The sequence below is a fragment of the Triturus cristatus genome, chromosome 9 (genome assembly GCF_964204655.1).
Source record: "Triturus cristatus chromosome 9, aTriCri1.1, whole genome shotgun sequence".
In the NCBI taxonomy this organism is placed as follows: Eukaryota; Metazoa; Chordata; class Amphibia; order Caudata; family Salamandridae; genus Triturus; species Triturus cristatus.
In genome coordinates this window covers 1,142,282,033-1,142,306,780 of record NC_140592.1, presented here as the reverse complement: position 1 = coordinate 1,142,306,780, position 24,748 = coordinate 1,142,282,033, and the positions used below count along the sequence as shown (strand labels likewise).

General features: G+C 48.7%; 1 protein-coding gene across 4 annotated transcripts in view; it reads right to left on the bottom strand.

Annotated features, from left to right (window-relative positions):
- Nucleotides 1-24,748, bottom strand: part of MGA (MAX dimerization protein MGA) — a 1,048,942-nt gene that overhangs the window by 98,266 nt on the left and 925,928 nt on the right. For all 4 annotated transcript variants that reach the window (XM_085627074.1, XM_085627072.1, XM_085627075.1 and 1 more), the window contains exon 22: nucleotides 16,730-16,969. In XM_085627074.1, the coding sequence (XP_085483200.1) occupies nucleotides 16,730-16,969 (240 nt within the window). The remainder of the gene's footprint in view (nucleotides 1-16,729; nucleotides 16,970-24,748) is intronic.

The window sequence follows — 24,748 nt, the reverse complement described above, 5'->3', positions numbered from 1 at the left end:
TTCCATGTTTTTGGATGCTCCTCTATAAAAGGAATGACTAAAGGAACCACGTGTGGATGGAGACTGTAAGGCTCCCATGGATTTAGCTGTCTCTGTGTCCTTTTTCATTTTCTCCAGAGTGGTGTCTACAGTCGGTCCAAAAAGCTGTTCATGATTGAACGGCTGGTTGAGGATGGTGTTTTGTACCTCTTGTTTAAAGCCTGAAATGCGTAGCCAGGCATGTCGTCTGAGTGGCACACTAGTGTTAATGGATCTAGAGGCTGTGTCGGCTACATCAAGGGCACACTTGATTGAGGCGTTGGTTATTAATTTGCCTTCCTGAATTAAGTCATTTGCCTGAGTCTTGTACTGATCAGGTAAATGTTGCAATAGGGTTTCTAGTCGGTGGTAGTGAGCCCTATCATACCTAGCAATGCTTGGGTGTTAGCTTTGCACCAGTGATTGGATGCCTGGGCAGCAACCCTCTTGCCAGAGGCATCTAGCAGCTTAGATTCCTTGTCCAGATGTGGTGCGTCAACGGAGGTTTGGGAATTGGCACGTTTTCTAGCGTTAGACACTACTAGTGAGTCCAGGGATAGCTGCCCTTTGATGTAGGCGGGATCATTGGAGGCAGGTTTGTATTTCTTATCAATCCTAGGATTGAGAATTCTAGCTCTCACTGGGTCTTTGAATATGTCTGGGGCATAATTAATGACCCCTTTGAGCATTGGCAGTATTTAGACAGATTTCTGAGACTGTTCAAAAGGGTCTAGGAGGAAATCCTCATCAGCAGGGTCTGAATAATTGTGAACGCCATGGTAAATAGCAGCTCTATTAACAAGCTGCCCAAATCCAATATTGTCATCTGGGGGAGATGGTTTTGTTGGATATGGTTGGGGATCTGGGAGGTCTAAAGGATCTACTGGGTTATCGTAATCGTCCCAATCATCCTGTGGTGTGTCCGTATCATTGTCAGGGTCAGTGAAAGGGTCATTGTTGCCTCCCCCTACATCATCATCATCCTCCTGTGGTGGTATATGTGGTGGAAGTGTTATTGGCTGTGGAGGTGAGAGAGGTATAGGAGGAAGAACATGAGTAGGAAGAACAGGAGGGTTTTATAGGTGAAGTGGCACAGTCTTTTTTCTTCAGAGGCACTGCAGGTGTGTGTTGTGTCCAGCTTCCTCTTTTTGTGTGGTACAGCAGCCACACGGCCTGTTTTGGGGTCAATGTGGAGTTTTTTCTGTTTGGGATCGACAGGGTCTGGTCGAAAAAGTTCTTCCTCCTTGATAACCGCTTTCGGCGCCGGCTTTTTCGGATCCAAACAGGGTTGAGATTTGTGCTCCGAGGCCTTAGGAAGATGTCCGCTGGTGCCGGAGCTGCTTTCTGTGCCATGATGTGTCGTCGAGCCCGGCGATCACGGGTGGTCTTTTTCGATTGAAAAGAGGTGCAGGCCTGGCAATTGTTCTCGTTGTGTTCTGGTGAGAGGCACAGGTTACAGACCTTGTGATGGTCAATGTGTGGGAATTTCAATCAACACGCATTTTTTGAATGGAGTCCTTTCCATGAGCTGTAGGCCCGAACGGCGTCGAAAGGCCCATCGGCCCGTGTCGACGACCGGAATCGAATAGTTGAGATGCGCGTCGAAGATTATGCGATCGAAAACAATACCGGAGTGTTCTAGAGAGTTTGCGCGTCGAAAAAGTTTGAAAAACAAAGTTCTCAGACTGGAGCGCCAAAGTTACATCCGAACCCAATGGCGGAAAAAAGCATTCTGAGGATGGAGTCGATGCCCATGCGCACAATCGTCCAAGGGAGGAGTCACCTATCTCGTGACTACAAAACACCAGAAGGTGATCTAATGCACAGTGTACGATCTACAGCTCATATGCCTCGAACCATATGTTTTGAATAGAAGCATCTAGTGGATTGATTTTGTTATTAGTACAGTAAATTACGAATCGTTTCCACTTTGCTGCGTAACATGCTCTGGTGGCAGGACGTCTAGCCTCTTTAATGTTGTTCATGCAGTCTGGCGGGAGATCGAGATAGCCAAACTCTAAGACTTCAGGAGCCAGATCGCCAGGTTCAGTTGATTGGGATCTGAATGTCTTATCTCTCCATGATTCTGAGTGAGAAGCTTGGGTGAGAGGGGTAGCTTTTGATGAGGAACTACTGATAGTTCTAAGAGGGTTGTGAATCATGGTTGTCGGGCCCATGTTGGAGCAACCAGGAGCATTGTGAGGGAATGCTGTTTGAGCTTCCGAACCACTAACGGAATTAGTGGGAGAGGCGAAAAAGCGTAAGCAAATTTGCCTGACCAGTTCATCCATAGCGCATTGCCTTTGGACAATGGGTGTGGATACCTGGACACGAAGCTTGGGCATTTTACGTTTTGATGTGTGACGAACAGATCTATTTCTGGGTGGCCTCACATGTGAAACAATAGAAGAAGAACTTGAGGATGAAGTTCGCATTCGTGGATCTGCTGTGTTTGATGACTGAGCAGATCTGCAATCTGATTTTGTACCCCTGGGAGGTGTCATGCAAGGAGATGTATGTTTTGCGGAATGGCCCATCTCCATATGCTTTGAGCTAGGTGTGAAAGCTGTAGAGAGTGTGTCCCGCCAGTTTCTGTATGTAATGAACAAATTAGTTAACTTCGATAACGATGTATCTGTAAGAAACATTAGTTAGATTCCTCACCTTAGAATATCCCTAGGCGTCAGGCTGGATCCGGAAAGATTTTTCATCAGCAATACCCCTTGCGCGTCGCTAGATGTCGTCTGCGGCTCCGCGTCCGTCGTTGGCGTCGTGCGCCGGAATGACGACGGAGTACTTAGACGCCGCCCTAGCGCGCTGTCGTCAGTTTTTGTACATAGCTTTCCGCGCCAGGAATGCAGAGCCATGCAAGAGACCGACACTGGTGCCAAAAAATCTAGGGCCCTGAAAGGGATAACCTTAACCCTAGATGTCGGTTCGCAGAACGGGGAGGATGGGTGGGTCGGTGAGGAATCTAACTAACTAATGTTTCTGACAGATACATCGTTACCGAAGGTAAGTAACTTGTTCATCTGAAAGAAACACGTCGTGCCTGATCTTCTTCAGCACTCTGGGCAGAAGTGGTATAGGCGGAAAGGCGTACAACAGACCGCAACTCCACTCGCGTCGAAAGGCGTCCCCGAGCGAGTGCCGCTTTGGAAACTCCAACGTGCAGAACTGCTGACATTGCGCGTTCTCTTCGGTGGCAAATAGATCTAACCAAGGCTCTCCCCATAGCCGAAAGAGGCCTTGCGCCACGTCCGAGTTGAGACGCCATTCGTGATTCATCATGCACCGGCGGCTGAGTTCGTCTGCCCTGGCGTTCAGAGAACCCGCCAGGTGTTAAACCACCAGGGTAATACCCTGATGTTCTAGCCATGTCCAGAGACGCAGAGCCTCCTGACAAAGGGTCCACGACCCCACCCGCCCTGTTTATTGCAATACCACAAGGCGGTGGTGTTGTCCGTACACCTGCACCACACTTCCCCGGACAACGGGAAGGAATGCCTTCAGTGCAAGTCGGATCGCTCTCAGCTCCAAAAGATTGATATGGAGCCGAGACTCCGCCGGAGACCAGAGTCCTCTGATCTCCGCCTCCATCATGTGGCCCCCCCCATCCCAGGAGGGACGCATCCGTCACTACTACGTGCTCCGGGAGGGGTAGGGAGAGGGATCTGCCGCTGACCCAATCGCGGTCCGTGAGTCACCACTGCAACTGTTTTGCAGTGCCCTCCGAGATCAGGACATGGTCGGACAGGTTGCCCCGATGCTGGGCCCACTGAAACTTCAGGTCCCACTGCAGAGCCCGCATTCGCCACCTGGCGTGATGCACTAGCAGGATGAAGGAGGCCATCAGACCCAGAAGCTGCAGCACCAACCTGACCGAAACCCGGGATAGAGGCTGAAAGATGGGAATCAGAGCCTGAATATCCCAGACCCGCTGTTCCGGAGGATAAGCCCGGAACTGCGCAGAGTCCAGAACCACTCCGATGAAGAGGAGCTTCTGTGAGGGACTCAGATGCGACTTCGGCACATTGATTGAGAACCCCAGCAAATGCAGGAGGTCGGTCGTAGTCTGGAGGTGGGAGACGACCTGCTGGGGTGAGCCCGCCTTCAACAGCCAGTCGTCGAGATAGGGGAAGACTGGAACCCCTGATCTGCGCAGATGAGCTGCGACCACTGCCATCACTTTTGTGAACACCCGAGGGGCACTGGTGAGGCCGAAGGGGAGCACCGTGAACTGAAAATGCTCCTGACCCACCGTGAACCGCAGGTAACGCCGGTGGGCCGGCAGGACAGGAATGTGAAAATAAGCGTCCTGCAAGTCCAACACTACCATCCAGTCTCCTGGATCCAGGGCAGCCAGAACCTGAGCTAGGGGTTGACGCTCCTGAGGTCCAAGATACGGCGTAGGCCCCCTTTGCCCTTCTTGGGAACCAGAAAGTAGTGGGAATAGCAACCACGACCTACTTCCGGACCAGGAACGCGCTCGACGCCCCCCTTGGCCAAGAGGGCTGCAACTTCCTCCCGTAGAAGATTCAAGTCATCCCCCGACATGCGGTGGCACGGCGGTGGCATGGCTGGAGGGGTCGTCTCGAAGGGGAAGGGAGTAGCCCCTTCGGACGATTTGCAGCACCCACCTGTCCGACGTGATGGAACGGTGGAGCAGGTGATGGCGAACTCTGCCTCCCACTGACGTGGAATGGGCCTGAAAGCACGGACTAGGAGGGCTTTGAGGCGGATGCTGCCGGGGTTGATGAAGACTGACCGGCACTTTGACCCCCGGTACCGCCTCGGCGGAATAAACGTCCGCGTGCAGGTTGGTACTGCGGCCGGTGGCTAGGCGGACGTGAGGGGGCGCCCCTTCCTTGGCCACGAAAGGCACGAAAAGCGGAAGTTTGCGGTCGTGGCCCCGAGAGGCCCAAGGACTTGGCCGTAGCCCAGGAGTCCTTGAAGCGCACCAGCGCACTATCCGCCTTTTCGCCAAAAAGGCGAGTGCCATTGTAGGAGAGTAGGGTCTGCTTTCTATGTTCACCCCCACTTTTTGCTTTTGCTTTACTGGTTTTCGACTTATATGTGGCTGTGGGCCTGCTAATCAGACCCACAGCCCTGCTGTTCTCTCTCTAAATTAATACTATGTACTTTAGGTGCATAACCCATTTGGATAGGATCACCTTATTGGCCCCTGTACAGTGTACCCTAGGTACCCAGGGCATAGGTGTACCCTAGGCCTACCAGGGGCTGCAGCATGTATTATGACACCCCTGGCCTGGCCTTCCATTTTGACACAACTGGCCGATCACTCAGCTGGGGCAAGGTCGTGTAATCACCCCTTGCTTAGGTGTAGTATTCCTATACCTAACCTACATATAGACACATGTGTACCTATCAGTCACTCCTATGGCAGGCCTTAACAATCCTGGAGGCAGAGTGCTTGGTAACATGTGAGATGGTGCTCTAGCATGAGCTGAGCCTGTCTGCAACTTTCGGAACCATGTCCTTATAGCTGTTCTATGATATAGCCTACCATATACTCTTAAAGTGCCTTATAATCTTAGACGGTTATGGTATCTATGGTTTGGCTTTATCGAAACATGTTGTGTAAGGTGTCTAACACTGTGGAATAATACCCCCATACCATTTCTGGACATGAGGATATTATTCCCCCCTTCTAGAGGGAAAGACATGTTAAAATCATACTTCACTGTTAGCCTCTGACCAAAGCCTCAGCATCACAAAATGGATGCTGCTGCCACGACACAAGTCTGACCTCCTGCAGCTGGGAGTGATCCCAGCCAGGGAGGCCTGGACAATAGGTTTCCTGCTTGGGGAGGTGCTAGCACCTCCCCAGACAGCCTTTAGTGTATTGGGGCAGGGTGGGCTGAAAGGAATGAGACATGCCTGGGGCACACAAGGTGTTCCTTGCATAGTCCAGTTCAAACCGGCGCTGGGGCACTCCAGCCCCAGCTCTGGCGCGAAACTGGACAAAGGGAAGTGGGTGTAACCACCCCCTCCCAGGTCCCACCCATAAGGCGTGACCTAGCAGGTATCCCAGCCCCCCAGATTAGTATAAGAGTGGGAGTTGGGCCTCAAGACTTTAGATTATCCTGAACCTGCAAACTTGAACAGAAACTCTGGACCTTCGACATTCGACGAAAGAAGAAGACTGAAGAATCTCCCTTGTGGCCAAGGAGTGGCTACCCTGTGCAAACAGGCACCATCAAGAGACTACCCTTTGCTTTGCCCAAGTTCTACGAGGAACCGACTGCAGAGCCCGACCAGAGCCTTGACTTCCAGACTTCTCCGACCCTGATCCACATCCACAACAGAGCTGAGATCCGTGGAGGCGACGAGCGACGTGGGACCGGCTACCTGGGAAAAGTGGCTAGTATCTTCAAGCGCAGCTTCTGAGGCACCCTCGAAGTTGTGCACCGGGGATTGAGAAGCCCCAACCCCAAGCACCATCTGCACCGAAGATCAGCCCCCCACACTCCACGAGTTCTGCGTGGGGCCCTTCAGCATTTTCCTGCTTGCCGCGTCTGTCCGGTTGCTTGCCCGCTGGCTAGTGGCCTTTGTGACGACGCACCCTGAAATCTTAATCGCTGGTTTGGCTCCTCCAGACTGGCTCCTGCTCCTTTGAAAAAGAGAAGCATCCCAGACCTTCCTGGTCTGCACCAGAAGCAAGTCCTCCGTTCTGCGTGGGTTCCGCTTGCCAAGGCTTGGTGAGTCCTAGTCCAACTTCGATGCCGCCGACAGCAAGAGCCTTCGTGGGACGGCTCGCCTCCTGGTTCTGGTCGTCCTCGACGCTTCCTGGTCCTCGTGGCTGCAGCGACAAGCTTCACCTTCACCTGCAATCTTCACGACATCGCCTGGTTCCTTCCTGGTTCCACGTGGTCACTGGCTAGTGACCTTGACTCTGTCCCTTCTGCTTGCAGGTCTCCTCTCTTCTTGATCCCAGCCTTGGGATCCACCGGACACTCTTCACTGACTGCCTGTCAGCATCTTTCTTCAGGCATCCATAGGAGTCGACGACGAAACCCGACGCAAATTCACCCCTATGCACCCGCAGCCTGAGGGCTAGGTAACTTGGGTACTCCGGTGCTCATCAGGATAGTGACTATCCTAGTGTCTAGTTTTCCAGTCTCGACTTCCTAGCTACTCCGGAAGTGTCCTAAATCTATCTATTTCTAAACTGTACTATTGCTAGTGACTTTTACGCATGAGTGTTTTCACTCTGCACACGAATCCCGTGGGCCTCCCACTTCCTAACCTTTGGTAGTATAGTGTAGCCCCAGCGATTCCCTAGGCCTAGGCCTATTCTATTTCCGTGACAGTGGTCCTTATACCACTTACTTAGTATATGGTTTGCGTGGCCCCTAGGGCCTAACTGTATTACTTACCTGTGTGACTTAATGTATGCTTAAATAAGACTGTGTTGTACTTACCTCTAATCTCATAAAGAGTGCTGAGGGTTTGACTAGAATAAATACACTTTATTTTATATATATATCTGTTGTGGTGTCCTTTCATTTGGTATTCAAGGGATTATATATGGTATCACAGCTGGCTTCACATGCCATTCAGAGTTTAGCCTAAGACTGCTCTTGTCCATGCTACCACTAGGATAGCTGGTCTATAAGGTTGACTTTACAACCAATCACCATAAGGGTATTTGGACCGATATAAGGTGTACACTAGAACTAGTGACATCATACATCAAGCCAACTTCTCACAGCCATCAAAGGGCATATCCATGAGGGTGCTCTGGACATCCCCCGAGAAAGACGTGGACCGCAGCCAGGCGTGGCGGCGGAGCGCCACCGTGGTTGACATCGCCCTACCCAGCGAGTCCGTAGTGTCTAGTCCACATCGAATAGCATGTCGTGCTGCATCCCGCCCGTCGGCAAGAGCCTGGGCGAGCCGCATCCGGTCCTCCTCTGGCCACTGGGGCAGCACATCCTCCACCGTATCCCACAGAGAGTGAGAATAAGGGTCGAAGAGGCAAACGGTGTTCAAGGACCGCAGTCCGAAACTAAGGGAAGAGAACAGCTTCTTACCGAACTGTTCCGGACCACTTTCCGATCCACAGGAGGTACTGTGGAGGGCTTTGACCAGGTGCCCTTCAGAACGTCCACTAGTGCCTCATTGAACAGCAGCAGAGGCTCCAAGGAGCTTGCTGACGGTTGAAGCACTTCAGTGAGGAGGTTAGTCCTCACGGCCACAGCAGGCAGCTCCAGCCCAAGGGCTTCGGCCGCCTTGCGCAGCACCACGGAAAGTGCAGCACCTTCCTCCGAAGCCACAGTCGGAGGAGAGATGAAACCAGTGTCCGGGGAGGTGTCCAGACCACTGGCATCCCCCAGATCATCTGCCCAGTCCTGAGATAAGTTGGCCTGCATGGCCGGAGGGTCCTCAGACCCCTCCCAGTCGCCCCCGTCATCCGATTCCTGATAAACAGGGGGAATAATCGGAGCCGGAATGATGATGAAATTGTCATCCATCGGCGTCGGCTGTGGCGCCTACCGGCCCACAGCACCGGTGCCGGACCCGGACTGAACCGGGGAACGGCGGCGTCCGGAGACGGCGTGAGGTCGACCGGCACCGACTGAGATCCAGGCCTGGATCCCACAGGGACCTGCGGCGTCGGGACCGAAGTCGACGCCGGGGCCGGAGCCGCCGGCTCGCTAGGTCGCCCAGTCGAGCCCGCGGGGCCCTCAGGCGCGCCGGCAGGATTCGACGGCAGAGCCAGGCCCGTCATGGCCGAGAGGAAGGCACTGATCTCCGCCGGAGTCGCGTCAGTCCCAGGGACCGGTGGGTATGGGGACGGACGCGGCTCCTGTGGAGCCGCTGGGGTGGTACCACCCGGACCCTCGACCGAGTCGCGTGACCGGCGAGGGGAGTCCGAAGGGCGGTGTCGTCTCTTGGACTTCTTACCATGCTTGACTTACCCAAAGATGATGGTGGCTGCGGCTCCGCGACCGGTCCTTCGACCTCCTCCTGGACCGGGACCTTGAACGGCGCGGAGCCGAGTGTCGGAGCTCGAGACGCCTAGCCTTCGAGGTCGAGGCCTGGCAGTCGAGGCACGACTCCACATCGTGGTCGGCCTCCAGGCAGTAAAGGCACCGGCGGTGGTGGTCCGTCACCGACATCAGTCGGTGACAGTAGTCACAGGCTTTAAAACCAGGCATCCTACCGGCACCAGTTCGAGTCGAGTAGACAAAAGAGTCCAAAACGTTTTAGTCAAAAAGTGACTAAAGGGGTAAGCTCTTCCCGGATCGGCGCTGTCTGGCGCGGAAAAAAGAAGAACTGACGTCAGCGCGCGAGGGCGGCGTCTAAGTACTCCGACGACGTAATTCCGGCGCACGATGCCGACGACGGACGCGGAGCCGCAGACAACGCATGCGCAAGGGGTGTTGCTGACGAAAAATCTTTCTGGATCCAACCGGACGCCTGTGGATATTCTAAGGCGAGGAATCTAACTAACGAGTTTCTTTCAGATACATTGCTGTCATGTTGTCTGTACGGACCAGGACAGCTTTGCCTACCAGATGGAGTTGAAAAGATTTTGATACCAGGAAAATTGCCAGTAGTTCCGGGTAATTTATGTGGTGCTGTTTTTGCCGCGGGGTCCATATGCCCCGAATGGTATGGTTTTGAAGATGAGCTCCCCAGCCGGTCAGCGATGCGTCTGCTGTCAGCACTATCTGTGGAACCGGGTCGAGGAACGGCCGCCCTTTGGAAAGGTTTTGTATGTTCCAACACTGCAGAGAGCTATGTGTGCGGCTGTCCACCAACACCAGATCTGTTAGCTGACCGTGAGCCTGGTTCCACTGACGTGTCAAACACTCCTGTAAGGGACGCATTGGGAGTCTTGCATAAGGGACGATGAGAATGCAAGAGGCCATCATCCCGACCAACTGCATGAACACTTGAGTGTAATGAGTGTTGAGGCTGAAATTTGGATATTAGAGCTTGCATATTGCTTATCCTGAGAGGGTTGGGATATTCTTAAGCTTTTGAAGAGTTTATCGTAGCTCCTAGGTATTGTTGTGTGCTGGACTGTTGGAGGTGGAATTTGGTGAGATTCACCGTGAATCCCAAGTTGTGAAGCAGCTGGATTGTTTTGTGTGTGTATTGCACGCAGCTGCTGTGTGACTTGGCTTTTATGAGCCAGTTGTCCAGATAAGGGAACACTTAAATGTGCTGTCTTCATAAGTGAGCAGCCACTACTGCGAGGCACTTGGTGAAGACTCTGGGTGCTGTAGTCACCCCGAACGGAAGGACTTTGAATTGGTAGTATTGACCGTCCACCACAAACCTGAGATATTTCCTGTGAGCGGGGTGAATGGGAATATGAAAGTAGGTGTCTTTTAGATCTAGAGTGGAGAGAAAGTCGCCTTGTTGAAGCAGTGGGAGCACCTGTTGGGAGAGTGACCATGTGGAAGTGGTCTGACTGAATGTAGAGGTTTACCGGTCTGAGGTCCAGTATTGGCCTGAGAGAGCTGTCCTTTTTTGGGATTAGAAAGTAGAGGGAGTAAAACCCTGTGCCTTGATGAGGTGAGGGGACTGATTCTATTGCATGTTTTTGCAATAGAGAGAGAACCTCTTGTTTTAGAAGAGTCAGATGTTACGGGGACATTGGACGTTGTCTGGGAGGGATATTTGGGGGAGTGGAGGCGAGTTCCAGGCAATAACCATACTGGATAATTTGTCTTACCCACTTGTCTGTTGTGACAGAATTCCAGACAGGTAGGAACTTTGAGAGGCGTCCCCCGACAGGAGTGGGATGATCAGGGGGAAGTGAAGGGAAGTCACTGCTTGGTGGTAGGGGAGTTGCGGGTATTATTACCGCGACCTCTTCCCTTACCATTGTTGCCTTTGTACCCTCCACAAAAGTATCCTCTGGAGGAATTGTTTTGATTGGGGCTTTTATAGAAAGAAGAGGGATGCTCGAGCCAATAGTTTTGGAGCCAGCCCTGTAAAAGGAGCGACAAAATGAACCTCTAGGGGAAGGTAATTGCAAGGCCCCCACGGACTTGGCAGTGTCTGTATCCTTTTTCATCGTCTCTAAAGATGTATCGACTGTGGGCCCAAAAAGATGCTCTTGGTCAAAAGGCTGATTAAGAATAGCTGATTGCACTTCCTGCTTGAATACAGAGATTCGGAGCCAAGCGTGCTTGCGTAGCAAAACGCTGGTATTAATAGCACGAAATGCCGCATCAGCCACATCAAGCGCACATTTGATAGATGTATTTGTTATTAATTTTCCCTCCTGTATAAGGTCATTAGCTTTGTCTTTATATAGGTCAGGGAGATGTTGCATAAGCTTTTCATGCTCATCATAGTGAGCTCTGTCGTATCTGGCCAACAAAGCTCGGGCATTGGCAATCCGCCAATGATTTGCAGCCTGTGACGCAATATGTTTTCCCGATGCATCTATGAGTTTGGATTCCTTATCAGGAGGAGGGGTGTCGCGCCTGTGCTTTGTGAATTTTCCCTCTTGCGTGTATCAGACACCACAAGAGAATCTAAAGGGACCTGACCTTTAATGTACCCTGGGTCATTGGGAGCTGCCTTATATATTTTGTCTACCCTGCTGTTAAGAATCCTGGCTCTGACTGAGTCCTTAAAAACTTCAGGTGCATATTTTAGCATGCCTTAACATTGGCAGGGTGTGCATGGACTTTTGTGTGGGTGCAAATGTTTCCAATAAAAAGTCTTCCTCTAAAGGGTCAGTGTAATTGTACCCCGTGGTATTGAGCAGCTCTATTAATTAGTTGCGCAAACCTAATATTGTCATCTGGTGGTGATCGTCTAGACTAGAGGGATAGAGGTCCGGGTCATTGTGTGGGTCGGGATCTGTGTTGTAATCCTCCCAAAGATCTGTATTGTGTGGAATGGTATGTGAGTCATCATCCTTATCTGGATCTCCATCCCCATCCTCATCAGTATAATCATCTCCATCATCCTGTGGTTGAGGTGAAAATTTATGTTGTGTGCTGGAGAAATTAGCAGATTTGGATCAGCTGGGGGAGAGAGAGGTGGAGAAGTATTAGTGCATATCTCCTTCCGCTTCATGGGTATTTCAGGGTCATCTGAAGTGTCCAATTTTCTCTTTTTAGGAGGCTTGGCGACAACTTTGCCAGTTTCTGGGTCAATGTAGAGTGTTTTTTGCTTTTGATACGAAAAATCTGCTAGAGGCTGTTGTGTGGGTACAATGTCCTTTTTCGGTGCCAAAGACTTAGGGTCAGAATGTTGTTTAGACCGTGTCTCTGAAACTTTCTACGGGGTCTTGGACTCCTTAGCTTTTGGTATAGGAGTTTGTGGCTCCAAGACTTTTTTTTGGCTCCGAAGGCTTGTTCGGCTCCTTAGATTTTTTCAGCTCTGAAGATTTTTTCGGCTCCGAATGCTTGTCCTTTGTTTGTTTGGACTCCGAGGGCTTCGGCGTCAAGGCTGTTTTCGGTGCCGACGAAGAAGGGCGTGGCACCTGTTCGGTTTTGGACTTCGGTGTCGAAGGTGATTTTTCGGCACCGGAATGGGGTTGGCTCGATCCTGAGCCAGAAGGCTTTTCTTTTGGTTTCATAGCCAGGACCGAGGACGGGGCGTCTGAAATGTGTTGCCGGTGTCGACCTGAGCCCGAGGGCGAAGGTGTTACCGAAACCGTAGGTTTTTGGTTTTGGTTGGGAGAGAGGTCTCAGAACTCACGGACCACTGAGCCAGGGTCACTGTGTTGTCTTCGACGTCAGAGTTGTCGGCTTCGGAGACGGATAGGTCTCCTTCATCAGTTTGTTGCTCTGGCTGGAGATTGGGATCTGCTCCGTAGATGTCCGGAATCGACCCACGAGTCTTGTTAGGACAACATTAAGGTTCTAAATTAGCACTGGTGTAGCCTAGCCCGGGACAAATAATTATTTTAAGTCCCTCCATAAAAGCTTTAATGATTGGTACTTTAAATAAAGATGTATGTTGTCTATTTTATAGATAAGCAGCAATTGCAGCTAAATGTAGTCACATAGAAGTATAGGCAAGACCTGATGTTTGTACATGTAAAAGATTTTTTTTAAAGTTTGTACTTGTACATCAAATGGATTGCAATTTTTGGTTTGACAGTAAATAACAAAAGTTTTAGAAATTGGCCACGTAACATTGTCTAGTTGTTGGTAGATGCGCCTCCTTAATAACATCCATACAATTTTGTGGAAGATTAAGGTACACAAACTCTATGACTTCAGGAGTCATATTGCAAGGGATTGGGATGTCTTACTTCTCTCCATGGCTCTATGTAAGAAAGTCTGGGTGAAGGGGAAGCTTCTTGTGTGGCACCTGAGGAAGTTCCAGTAGGGTGGTAAACCATGGTCAACGAGCCCATGTGAGTGCCACTGGTATTAGTGTGAGTGAAATTTGTTGTAGTTTCCTGACCACAAATGGAAGTAGCCGGAGAGGAGGAAAAACGTATGCAAATATCCCTGACCAATTGACCCGTAGGGCATTGCCCTTGGATAGAGGATGTGGGACTCTGGTCGCAAGGTTTTGGCATTTTGCATTTTCTGGGGTTGCGAATAGATCTTTTTGAGGAAACCCCCCATCTGCGAAAGTATGTGAGTAGGACGCTGGGTTGAAGTTCCCACTCGTGGACTTGTTGCTGCATCCTGCTGAGGAGGTCTGTAACTTGATTGCCTGTTCCTGGGACATGTTCTACTAAGAGGCAGATGTTGTGATGTAGAGCTTAACGCCATATCGTCTGTGCTAGGTGTGACAGTTGAAGAGTGTTCCCCTGCCCCTTTTTGTAAATAATACTTTGTTGTCATTTTGTCCGCCCAGACAAGGACAATCTTGTTTTTCAGGTGAGTTAGGAATGCCTTCAATTCTAGGTGAACAGCTTGAAGCTTGAGGAAGTTGATACGGAGACTCTGGTGTTGTATATCCCATGTCCCCTGTACAGGTAGATGTTTGAGATGGGCTCCCAAACCTGTAAGAGAGGCTTCCGCTGTAAGAATGACTTGAAGAACAGGGTCTAAAAACGGCCACCCCTTGGATACATTTTGCAGGTTCGACCAATGCAGAGAGTGATGTGTGCGGCTGTCTATCAACACTAGATCTTGAAGGTGACCCTGTGACTGATAAATCTGAAGGCTGACCATATGAAAGTGTTCCTGACAGAATGTATTGATTTAATACTCTGAGGTCTAAAATGGGTCTGAGTGAGATGTCCTTTTTGGGAATAAGAAAGTATAGGGAATATACCCCTGTTCCCTATTGTTGTATTGGAATTGGCTCTATTGGTCCTTTAGATAAAAGAGCTGCTATCTTTCGTTTTAATAGAAGTTGGTGCTGAACAGAGCGGTTGTGTTTGCAAGGAGAAATGTTTGGAGGAGTGGTGATGAGCTCCAGGCAATAACCATGTTAGATAAGATCCAACACCCATTGATCTGTGGTGATGTTTTTCCATTGTGACAGAAAGAATTTCAAACGGTTCCCTACAGGTGTTAAATGTTCGGGGGGAACCTGACTGAAGTCATTGTTTGGAATTGTTGTTATTGGCTGTGCGTGTGGAATTTTCTCGACCACAGCCGTTGAAATTATTTCCTCTATAGGATCCTCTGTAAAACCCTTTTGAAGGTGAGGACTTGGTTTGTTCCTTGTTTGAGAATGCGGTTGTGTCAGTAGTGGCAGACCTAGCTCCTTGTCTAACTGATGGACAGCAAAAGGAACCACAAAATGTTGTGGTCTGAGGCGCCCCTATTGACTTTGCCTCCTCTGTATCCTTATTTATTTTTTCGAGTGATGTGTCAACTAGGCCCAAAAAGGTGTTCCTTATCAAATGATAAATTTAGGATGGCTTGTTGAACCTCTTGTTTAAAACGAGATACCATAAGTCAAGCATGTCTGCAAAGTAAAATACTGGTGTTGATACTACTAGTCAAGCGCACATTTAATAGAGTTATTAGAAATTAGATTGCCTTCAGCAACTAATTCTTGTCATCTTTTCCTGAATTCTTGTGAAAGCTGTTGGAAGAGTCCCTCCATTTCATCCCAGTGTGCTCGATCGTAATGAGCTAAAAGGGCCTGACTATTTGCTATTCTCCATTGATTAACAGATTGTGCTGCAACCCGTTTGCTAGACGATTCAATTAATTTTCACACCTTGTCTGAAGGCGTAGTAACTCCAGTAGTCTGGAAATTGGTTCTTTTCCTAGCATGTGCTACCACTAAAGAGTATGGTGTTAGTTGACCTTTAATGTATATAGAGTCTGAGGGGGCTGCCTTATGCTTTTTATCTATTCTCATTGTGATAATACAAGTTTTAACTGTGTCTTTAAATATTTCGTCAGCATGAGGTAAAGCCCCCCCTTTAACATTGGCAAGCATTGTGTTCCTCTTTGAGCATAAGTGAGAGTCTTTAAGAGAAAGTCATCCTCAATAGGATCTTTGTGTAATGAGACCTCTTGGAAGGCTGCTGCTCTAGCAAAATAAATTTTGAAGACCTGAGGCATCATCTGGTGGTGAAGGCCTTGATGGGTATATGTCAGGATCAGTATTATTTTGTGGTTCAACATCACAATCATCCCAAGAGTCTTGTGGTTGTGGATGATCTACTACATCATCCTCTGTGCCTTCAATATGTGAAGAGGAATTATGTGGAGAGATATCTTACTCCTGTGGCTAAGGTGAAAAATGAGTAGATGGAGTAACAGGTTCTAGTGGAGACATGTATATTTGGCTGTGTATGTCTAGTGTCCTTGTCCTTTTGTTTTTTAAGAGGCAGTGGTAAAGTGCCCAGGGCCTCTTGAAAGGAAAAAGGCTTATTGGAAACCTGAGTTTTTGTTGGCTTTACTATGATTTTCTTTGTGCCAGGCTGTATCTGCAAAGTCTTCTGTTTCAGGTCTAATTTTTCAGCTGTCGCTCGAGAATTGGTTGTGGAGGCAATTTCAATCCGACGTGAAGCGTTTTGGGCCCAAAAGTTAAACTTTCGGTGCCGAAATTGCTTTCCGTTAAGCGGTGTGACCCCTCGGTACCAAATCAGAAAGTTTTTGTTTCAGTTCGAAGACACCATTGTTAGATTTGGATGCTCTTGCTGAAAGCTGTTCTTTCGGTGACGAGCAAGAAATGCGTGGGTTCGGAAGATGATCTTCGGTGCGTGCCACGGCTTTTATGCAGTGGCGGCTCATGAGCAGATGGAGTCGATGCCCATGCACATTGTTATTGAAGGGGGGAGTCACATTGCCTCATGACTCGAAATAAATTCTTCAAAGATAAACAACTCGTAAGCATCCGATCCCAACACTAGATGGCGGACTTATGCAAAGCATGTGTATCTACAGCCACACGTGCCTTGAACATACTTCTCCCTTTGTCTAATGTAGGCTTCTGAAAAACAGCTTAAAGATGACAGAGCTTGTTTAGCACCACTGTTTTAGGCTTCCTCAATTATTTAATGCTTCAAACTGCCCAAGAACATTTTCTAACATTAAATATATAGTATATCTTTGGAGGAGTTACAATTTGCATTACATTTCTGGAAAAGATATAACTTTCAGCCTTTCTTTATAAAATCTTTTTAATTATTAAGTGGAATCATATTTAAAAAAGCTTTCAGATGAAACACTCTTCAAATTCAGAGCAAAATTGACTGGCACGTACTACTTATCAATAATGAAAACAAGTTAATGCAGTATATAAGAACAAGAAATAATTCAACTATTAATGAACTTACCCACTTGCTGTGGTTTTCTGGCAAGTATCAAAGGTTTAAGTCGCTTTTGGTTGGACAAAGTCAACTGTTCCACATGCTGCAAAGACTCTAAAGATAACTCTTGCTTTAGCAACCTGCTAGGCCGCAGTTGCAGAGCAAGCTCTTCCTCTCCCTTTTGCCTTTTTTTCCTCTGGGCATCCAAGGCCTTCTGTTTGGCATAGATATATTCAAGCTTCTTCAAGACCACCTCCTCAGTTTTACCTGGATGATGACAGAGACAGATTCAAATTCACAGTATTCATATACCACTCGTACATGATTCTGCAGTAATCTGAGGATACAGCTACAGATTCCCACGACAGACAAACATCTGAGTAGTGTATTCTTTATTTCCAAATTTGGGGATTTATTTTTTAAGGTACACCACATACGTTTCAAGTACAATACTAGGTTACTGCAGAGAAGAACAAGTAACTTACCTTCCGTAACAATATATCTGTAAGAGACATATTAGTTATAGATTCCTTACCTTAGAATTACCCCCAGGCGTCAGACTGGATCCGGAGAATTTTCTTCAGCAGTACCCCTATGCGTCGGTAGGTGGCGTTGGTCGACTCCGCGTTCGTCGTTGGTGTCGTGATCGCCGGAATGATGTTGCAGTATCTGCTTAGAAGCCGCCCCTGCGCGCTGACGTCAGTTCTTTACACTACATTCCTTACCACAAGCACAGAGCCATGCAAGACGCTGATCACTGGTGCATAAAACTAGGGCCCAAAAGGGAGTCCCTTCCTCTCTCAGACCAATATGGGAGGGGCGGTAAGGCATTTATAACTAATAGATGTCTCTCACAGATATATTGTTACCGAAAGTAAGTAACTTGCTCATCTGAAAGAGACTACTAGTTATAGATTCCTTACCTTAGAATAGATACCCCAGCAATATCAACCCCGGAAGTGGGTCTGCGAACCATGTTCACCCCAGAAAGTCCTGGAGAACTGAACGGCCAAAGAAGCCATCTCTCCGGACTTGACTATCCAGGCAGTAATGTTTAGTGAACGTGTGCAATGATGCCCACGTGGATGCCTGGTAGATGTCACTGAGGGGGACTCCACGTCTCAAAGCAGTAGTGGCTGTCGTTGCCCTGGTGGAATGGGTGAGCAACCCTTCTGGAGGCTCCTTTTTCACCAAGGAATAACAGATTTTAATGCAAAGAACGATCCATCGAGAGATGGTTTGTTTTTGCACGGCCTGACCTTTTTCTTGGCGCCCACATAGCCAACAAAAAGTTGATCATCCACCTGGAATTGTTTTGCGCGACCTAGATAAAATGATAGCACACGTTTTGGATCCAGACGGTGGTGCCTCTCCTCCTCTTGAGAAGGGGGCAGGAAGAAGATGGGCAAAGTGATGGTCTGTCCTATGTGGAAAGAGGTAACCTCTTTGGGAAGAAAAGAATGTCTAGTTCGAAGGGCAACCTTGTCCGGAAGAACAGCAAGGAAGGAAAATGCTACTTACCAGCATGCATTTTTTCTTGGCATGTAGAGCTGCAGAGTTGTATACTTTAGCATAGATTGCCATCTGGTGTTGGGCTCGGATGTTTGCAGTTGATTTTTGTCGAAGAAGTCTTGGTAGTCACGAGGTAGGTGACTCCTCCTTCTGGTGATAGTGCGCATGGGCATCGACTCCATCCTTAGATTGTTTTTTTTTGCCATAAAGGGTGATGATGGAGTTAGTAGGAGAATAGAAAAAGATGTCCATGTAATGTATCTAAGTAAGATAAGACAGCAACAGATAAAGGTGTCCGGGAGGTGGGTGGGTGTATACATCTCTACATGCCAAGAACAGATGCATACTGGTAAGTAGCATTTTCCGTTCGAGGCATATGAGCTGTAGATTGTATACTTTAGCATAGACTACACAGCAGCTTTTCTCCCTAGCGTTGGCAACCTGTATCTGTTGCAGTGGTTTGAAAAAGTGTTCTCAGTACAGCCTGGCCTACAGTAGCTTGTTGTTTTGCTTGCATATCTACACAATAGTGTTTAGTGAAAGCATGTGGTGTAGACCAGGTTGCTGCTTTGCAGAAGTAATCTAGGGAATGGTCCCTAAGAAAGCAATAGAAGCCCCTAGTTTGCGTGTGGAATGAGCTCTATGGGGAATAGTTAATGTACGTTTAGCTTTAAGATAGCATATTTGGATGCATTTCACAATCCACCTTGCAATTCCTGTTTTTGAAATGGGATTGCCTTTTTGAGGTGGGGAGAAAGCCACAAAGAGTTGTGTTTCTAAATGACTTAGTTCTTTCGATGTAGTAGAGTATCGGTCTTTTAACGTCCAAGGTGTGGAGAGCGCGTTCTGCCACGGAGTCTGGTTGAGGGAAAAATACTGGAAGTTCAACCGACTGATTAAGGTGGAAGGCAGATACAACCTTTGGTAGACATTTTGGGTTAACCACTTTACTATGGTGTATTTGTAAAAATGGTTCTTATATGGTTAATGCCTGGAGTTCACTAACCCTCCTAAGGGATGCGATAGCTACTAGGAAGGCCACTTTCCAAGTAAGAAACTGTATCTCGCATTTGTGCAGAGGTTCAAATGGAGGACCCATGAGTATGGTAAGGACTGTATTGAGATTCCATACAGGAGCAGGTGGAACTCTAGGTGGAATTATTCTAAGTCCTTCCATAAACTCTTTGATAGCGGGTACTCTAAAGAGAGACAAATGTCTGTTTTGGAGGTAAGCAGCGATTGCAGCTAGATGTAGCCATATAGATGTGTATGCTAGGTTACATTGTTGTAGATGCAAAAGAGAACAGATAATATTCTGTATGGAAGCATCTAATGGATTGACTTTGTTGTTTGTACAGTAGATGACAAATCATTTCCATTTTGCTGCATAGCACGCTCTAGTGGTAGGACGTCTAGCTTCTTTAATAATGTTCATGCAGTCTGGCGCGAGATTGAGGTAGACAAATTCCTAGGATTTCAGGAGGCAGATCGCAAGATTTAGTTGATTGGGATCTGGATGCCTTATCTCTCCATGGGTCTGAGTGAGGAACTTGGGAGAGAGGTATAGTTTTGATGAGGTACCACTGAGAGTCACAACAGGGTTGGGAACCATCGTTGGCGTGCAATGTTCCATGGACATTGGGCGGAGTTTGGGAGGGATATGTGGAGGATTGGAGGGGAGTTCCAAGCAGTAACCCTACTGGATAATTTGTCTTACCCACTTGTCTGTGGTGATGGAATTCCAGACAGGTAGGAACTGTGATAGACGTCCCCGACAGGTGTGGAGTGATCGGGGGAAGTGGAGGGAAGCACGTATGGTTACTGTGTCCTCTTCCCTTATTGTTGTTACCCCTGTATCCACCTCTAAAATATCCTTTGGAAAAGGGACTTTGATTGGGGCTTTTGTAAGATGAAGAACGTTGCTCTGATGCATTGGTTTTGGAGTCACCCCTATAAATGGAGTGACAAAAAGAACCTCTCTGTGAAGGTGATTGCACAGCCCCCATAGATTTTGCAGTCTCTGTATTTTTTTTCATCTTTTTTAAAGATGTGTCGACCGTAGGTCCAAAGAGATGTTCCTGGTCGAAAGGCTGGTTAAGAATACTGGTTTGCACATCTTGCTTGAAACCGGATATCCGGAGCCAAGCGTGACGGTGTAATAGAACGCTGGTATTAACGTCACGAGATGCGGTATCAGCTGCATCCAGAGCACACTTAATGGATGAATTTGTAATTAATTTACCTTCTTGTATCAGGTCATTTGCCTTGTCCTTATATTGGTCAGTGAGATGCTGGATAAGCTTCTCAAGCTCATCATAGTGAGCCCTGTCATATATTGAAGGCAAAGCCTGGGTGTTGGCATTTCTCCAATAATTTGCAGCTTGTGACGCAATACGTTTTCCGGATGCGCCTAAAAGTTTTGATTCCTTGTCAGGAAGTGGTGCGCCTCCTGTTGTCTGTGAATGGGCCCTTTTATGTGCATTAGACACCACCAGGGAGTCTAAAGGAACCCGACCGTTGATGTATATTGGGTCGTTGGGAGCTGCCTATCGTTTATCTATTCTAGAATTAGGAACCCTGGCTCTAATGGGGTCTTTAAATACCTCTGGTGCATGCTTAAGCAAACCCTTCAACATTGGTAGGGTGTGTGTGGACTGAGCAAAGGATTCTAATAGGAATTCCTCTAAGGGATCTGAGTGCAATTGTACACCATGATATTGTGCAGGCCTTATGATTAGTTGCGCAAACCCCACATTGTTATATGGAGGGGATGGGCGAGATAGATATAGGTCCGGGTCGTTATGTAGATCTGGATCAGTTTTGTAATCCTGCCAGAGATCTGGATCTTCTGGGATGGTATGTGCGTCATCATCATCCCCTTGTGGGTTTGTGTTCTCATCCCTGTTCCCATCTCCGTCCCCACCCCCATAATCACTATCTTCGTCTAGTGGTGGAGGTGAAATTGAGGGTTGTGGGGTATGTACTGGAGAAATTAGTAGATTGGGATCAGTAGGAGGAGGAGAGGGTGGAGAAGGTGGAAAGGTATTAGTGCCCATATTTCTTTTCTTAGGAGGAACTGGAGAATCCTGTGAATAGTCAGATTTCCTTTTTAGTGTGGAGGTTAAAAACCAGTCTTCGCATCAAAATGTATTACTTTGTTCTGGAAGTGGAAGGTCCGGTGCAGAAAGGTGTTTGGGGCCAGTGTCCTTTTTCAGAGTGGAAGATTTATAGTCCGATTGTTCCTTTGTCTTCTGAGGAGTTTTATCCTGTTTAGGCTTAGGTGTAGAAGTTTTCGGTTCGGGGACGTTTTTCTGCTCCGATGACTTCGGTTTAGTCTGTTTCGGCTCCGAAGGCTTGGGTTTTGATTGTTTCGGCTCCAAAGACTAGTCTTTTGTCTGTTTCGGCGCCAAGGACTTCGGCGTCAAAGATGTTTTTGGCACCGGTGGTGGCAAATTTATGTGTTTGGATGTCGGTGCCGAAGGTGTTTTTTCGGTACCGGAGCGGGGTTGGCTCGAGCCCGAGCCAGGAGGCTTATCTTTTTGTTTAGTAGCCGAGCCAGAGGGTGAAGGAGTTACCGGAGCCTTTTGTATGGGAGTGGGTAGGACAGGGTTCTCGGTACTCACAGCCCGTTGAGCTGGAGCGACTGCGTCATCGACATCGGAGTCATCGGCCTCGGAGACTGAGATCTGTTCTTCCTCGGCTCCATGTTCTGGAAGGGTATCAGGACCTGGTTCAAAGATGTCCAGAATCAAAGTGCTTCCCCGGGACATTTCGTGGCGTCGAGCCCGACGATCACTGATGGTTTTCTTGGACCCAAAGGATAAACAGGCGTCACAGGTGTTTACTTCGTGATCCGGAGAGAGGCAGAGATTACGCACCTCGTATAGGTCAGAGTGTGGGAATTTAGCATCACACTGGGGCCAATTTTTAAAGGAAGTCCGTCCAACATGGGCGCGGGTGGGCCCAACGGCCCGCGTCGGAGACTACGTCGAGTAGCTTGATTGTAGAGGCTACGCGTCGAAAAGGAAAACGCGATTGAGACAATACCGTCGAGAGGTGAGTGATTGCGCGCCGAAGGGGTTTAGATAACGACCGGAGTGCAACAATTCACATCTGAAACCGATGGTGGAAAAAAACAATCTAAAGATGGAGTCGATGCCCATGCGCACTATCACCAGAAGGAGGAGTCACCTACCTCGTGACTACAAAGACTTCTTCGACAAAAACAAACTGCAAACATCCGAGCCTAACACCAGATGTCGATCTATGCTAAACTTCAGCTCATATGCCTTGAACAGGAGGTTTAGAAGAAAGAGCCTGAAGCTCACTCACCCTGCGAGTAGTGGTGATGGCAACCATAAAAGCTGTCTTTAAGGTCAAGAGTCTGAGAAGACAATTATGTAGTGGCTCAAAAGGAGCACACATAAGGTAAGTTAAGACCAGATTCAAGTCCCAATGGGGCATTACGTAAGGAATAGGAGGAAAGAGATGAGTAATGCCCTTAAGAAATCTATTTACAATAGGGGACATGAAAACAGAAGGCTGATAAGGAAGTCGACAAAAGGTCGAAATGGCCGAAAGATAGCCTTAAACGGTGCCCAGAGCAGAGCCCTGCTGGGCAAAAAAAAGAATGAAGAGGAGAACCTCTGAAAGAGGGGCAGAAAGGGGATCCACAGCCTTTGCTGTGCACCATGCCACAAACTAGTTCCATCTACAGGCGCATACCATTATAGTGGAGGGTCGCCTGGCTGACAAGATGACATTACAGACTTCGGGAGGAAGGTCAAAAGCTGTCAACTGTCGTCGCTTAATCTCCACCCAAGTAGGTGGAGGCTGGACAGGTTCGGGTGGAGGACCGTTCCCTGCTGCTACGACAGAAGATTCTCCCGAAAAGGCAGTCTGATCGGTGGATCGATGGCCAAGTTCAAAAGCTCGGGATACCAGACTCTTCATGCCCAGTCCGGAGCCACAAGGAGGACTTAGACCCGATCGCGCTTGATCTTCTTCAGCATTCTGGGTAGAAGTGGTATAGGCGGAAAGGCGTATAGAAGACCGCAATTCCACTCGCCACGAAAAGCGTTGACGATCGAGTGCTGCCTTGGAAATTCCAATGCGCAGAACTGCTGACATTGCACGTTCTCTTCGGTGGTGAACAGATCTATCCAAGGCTCTCCCCACTGCTGAAAGAGACCTTTCACCACCTCTGAGTGAAGGCGGCATTCGGAATCCATCATGCACTGGTGGCTGAGTTAGTCCACCCTGGGGTTCAGGGAACCTGCCAGGTGTTAAACCACCAGTGACATGCCCTGATGTTTCAACCCCATTCAGAGATGGAGAGCCTCTTGACATAGGGTCCACGACCCCACCCCACCCTGTTTGTTGCAGTACCACATGGCAGTGGTGTTGTCCGTGAACACCTGCACTACTCTTCCCCTGACAGAAGGAAGGAATGCTTTCAGTGCAACATGGATTGCCATGAGCTCCAGAAGGTTGATGTGCAGCCCGGACTCCGCTGGAGACCAGAGGCCTCCGATCTCCGCCTCTTCCATGTGGCCGCCCCATCCCATAAGTGACGCATCGATCACCACTATGAAATCTGGTTGGGGAAGGGAGCGGCATCTGCCATTGACCCAATCCTGGTTCGTGAGCCACCACTGCAATTTGCGTGCCGTGCTCTCCGAGATCTGGACACAAACGGAAAGATTCTTCTGATGCTGTGCCCACTGGAATTTCAGGTCCCACTACAGAGCCCGCATATGCCATCTGGCATGATCCACCAGCAGGATGCAGGAGGCCATGACTCCCAGCAGCCGAAGGGATATTCCGACCAAAACCCGGGATAGAGGCTGAAAGATCGGAATCATAACCCGAATATCACAGACTCGCTGCTCGGGAGGGTATGCCCGAAACTGCATCATGTCCAGAAACACTTAGATGAAGAGGAGCTTCTGAGAGGGAGTCAGGTGTGACTTCGCCACGTTGATAGAGAGACCTCAGCAGGAGGTCTGCGGCAGTCTGGAGGTAGGAGACAACAGTCACTCATCAAGATAGGGAATGACTGGAACCCCTGATCTGCGCAGATGAACTGCAACCACCGCCATTACTTTCGTGGACAGCCAAGGGGCGCTGGTAAGGCCAAAGGGGAGCATGGTAAACTGAACGTACTTGTGGCCTACCGTGAACCATAGGTAACGCCTGCAGGCTGGCAGGACGGGAATGTGGAAGGCAAATGCTAATTACCAGTATGTATCTGTTCTTGGCATGTAGAGCTACAGATCCACACACTTAGCATAGATCGCCAACTGGTGTTGGGCCCGGATGTTTGCACTTGTTTTTGTCCTGGAAAGTCTTTGGAAGTCACGAGATAGGCGACTCCTCCTTTGGATCATAGTGCGCATGGGCATCGGCTCCATCCTCAGATTGTTTTTCACCAGCAGGGAAATGATGGAGCTTTGAAAGAAACAGGAAAGATGCCCATGTATGCTGTATCTAAATAAGATGGTACTGGAACAGATAAAGCTAGAGAGGGAGACG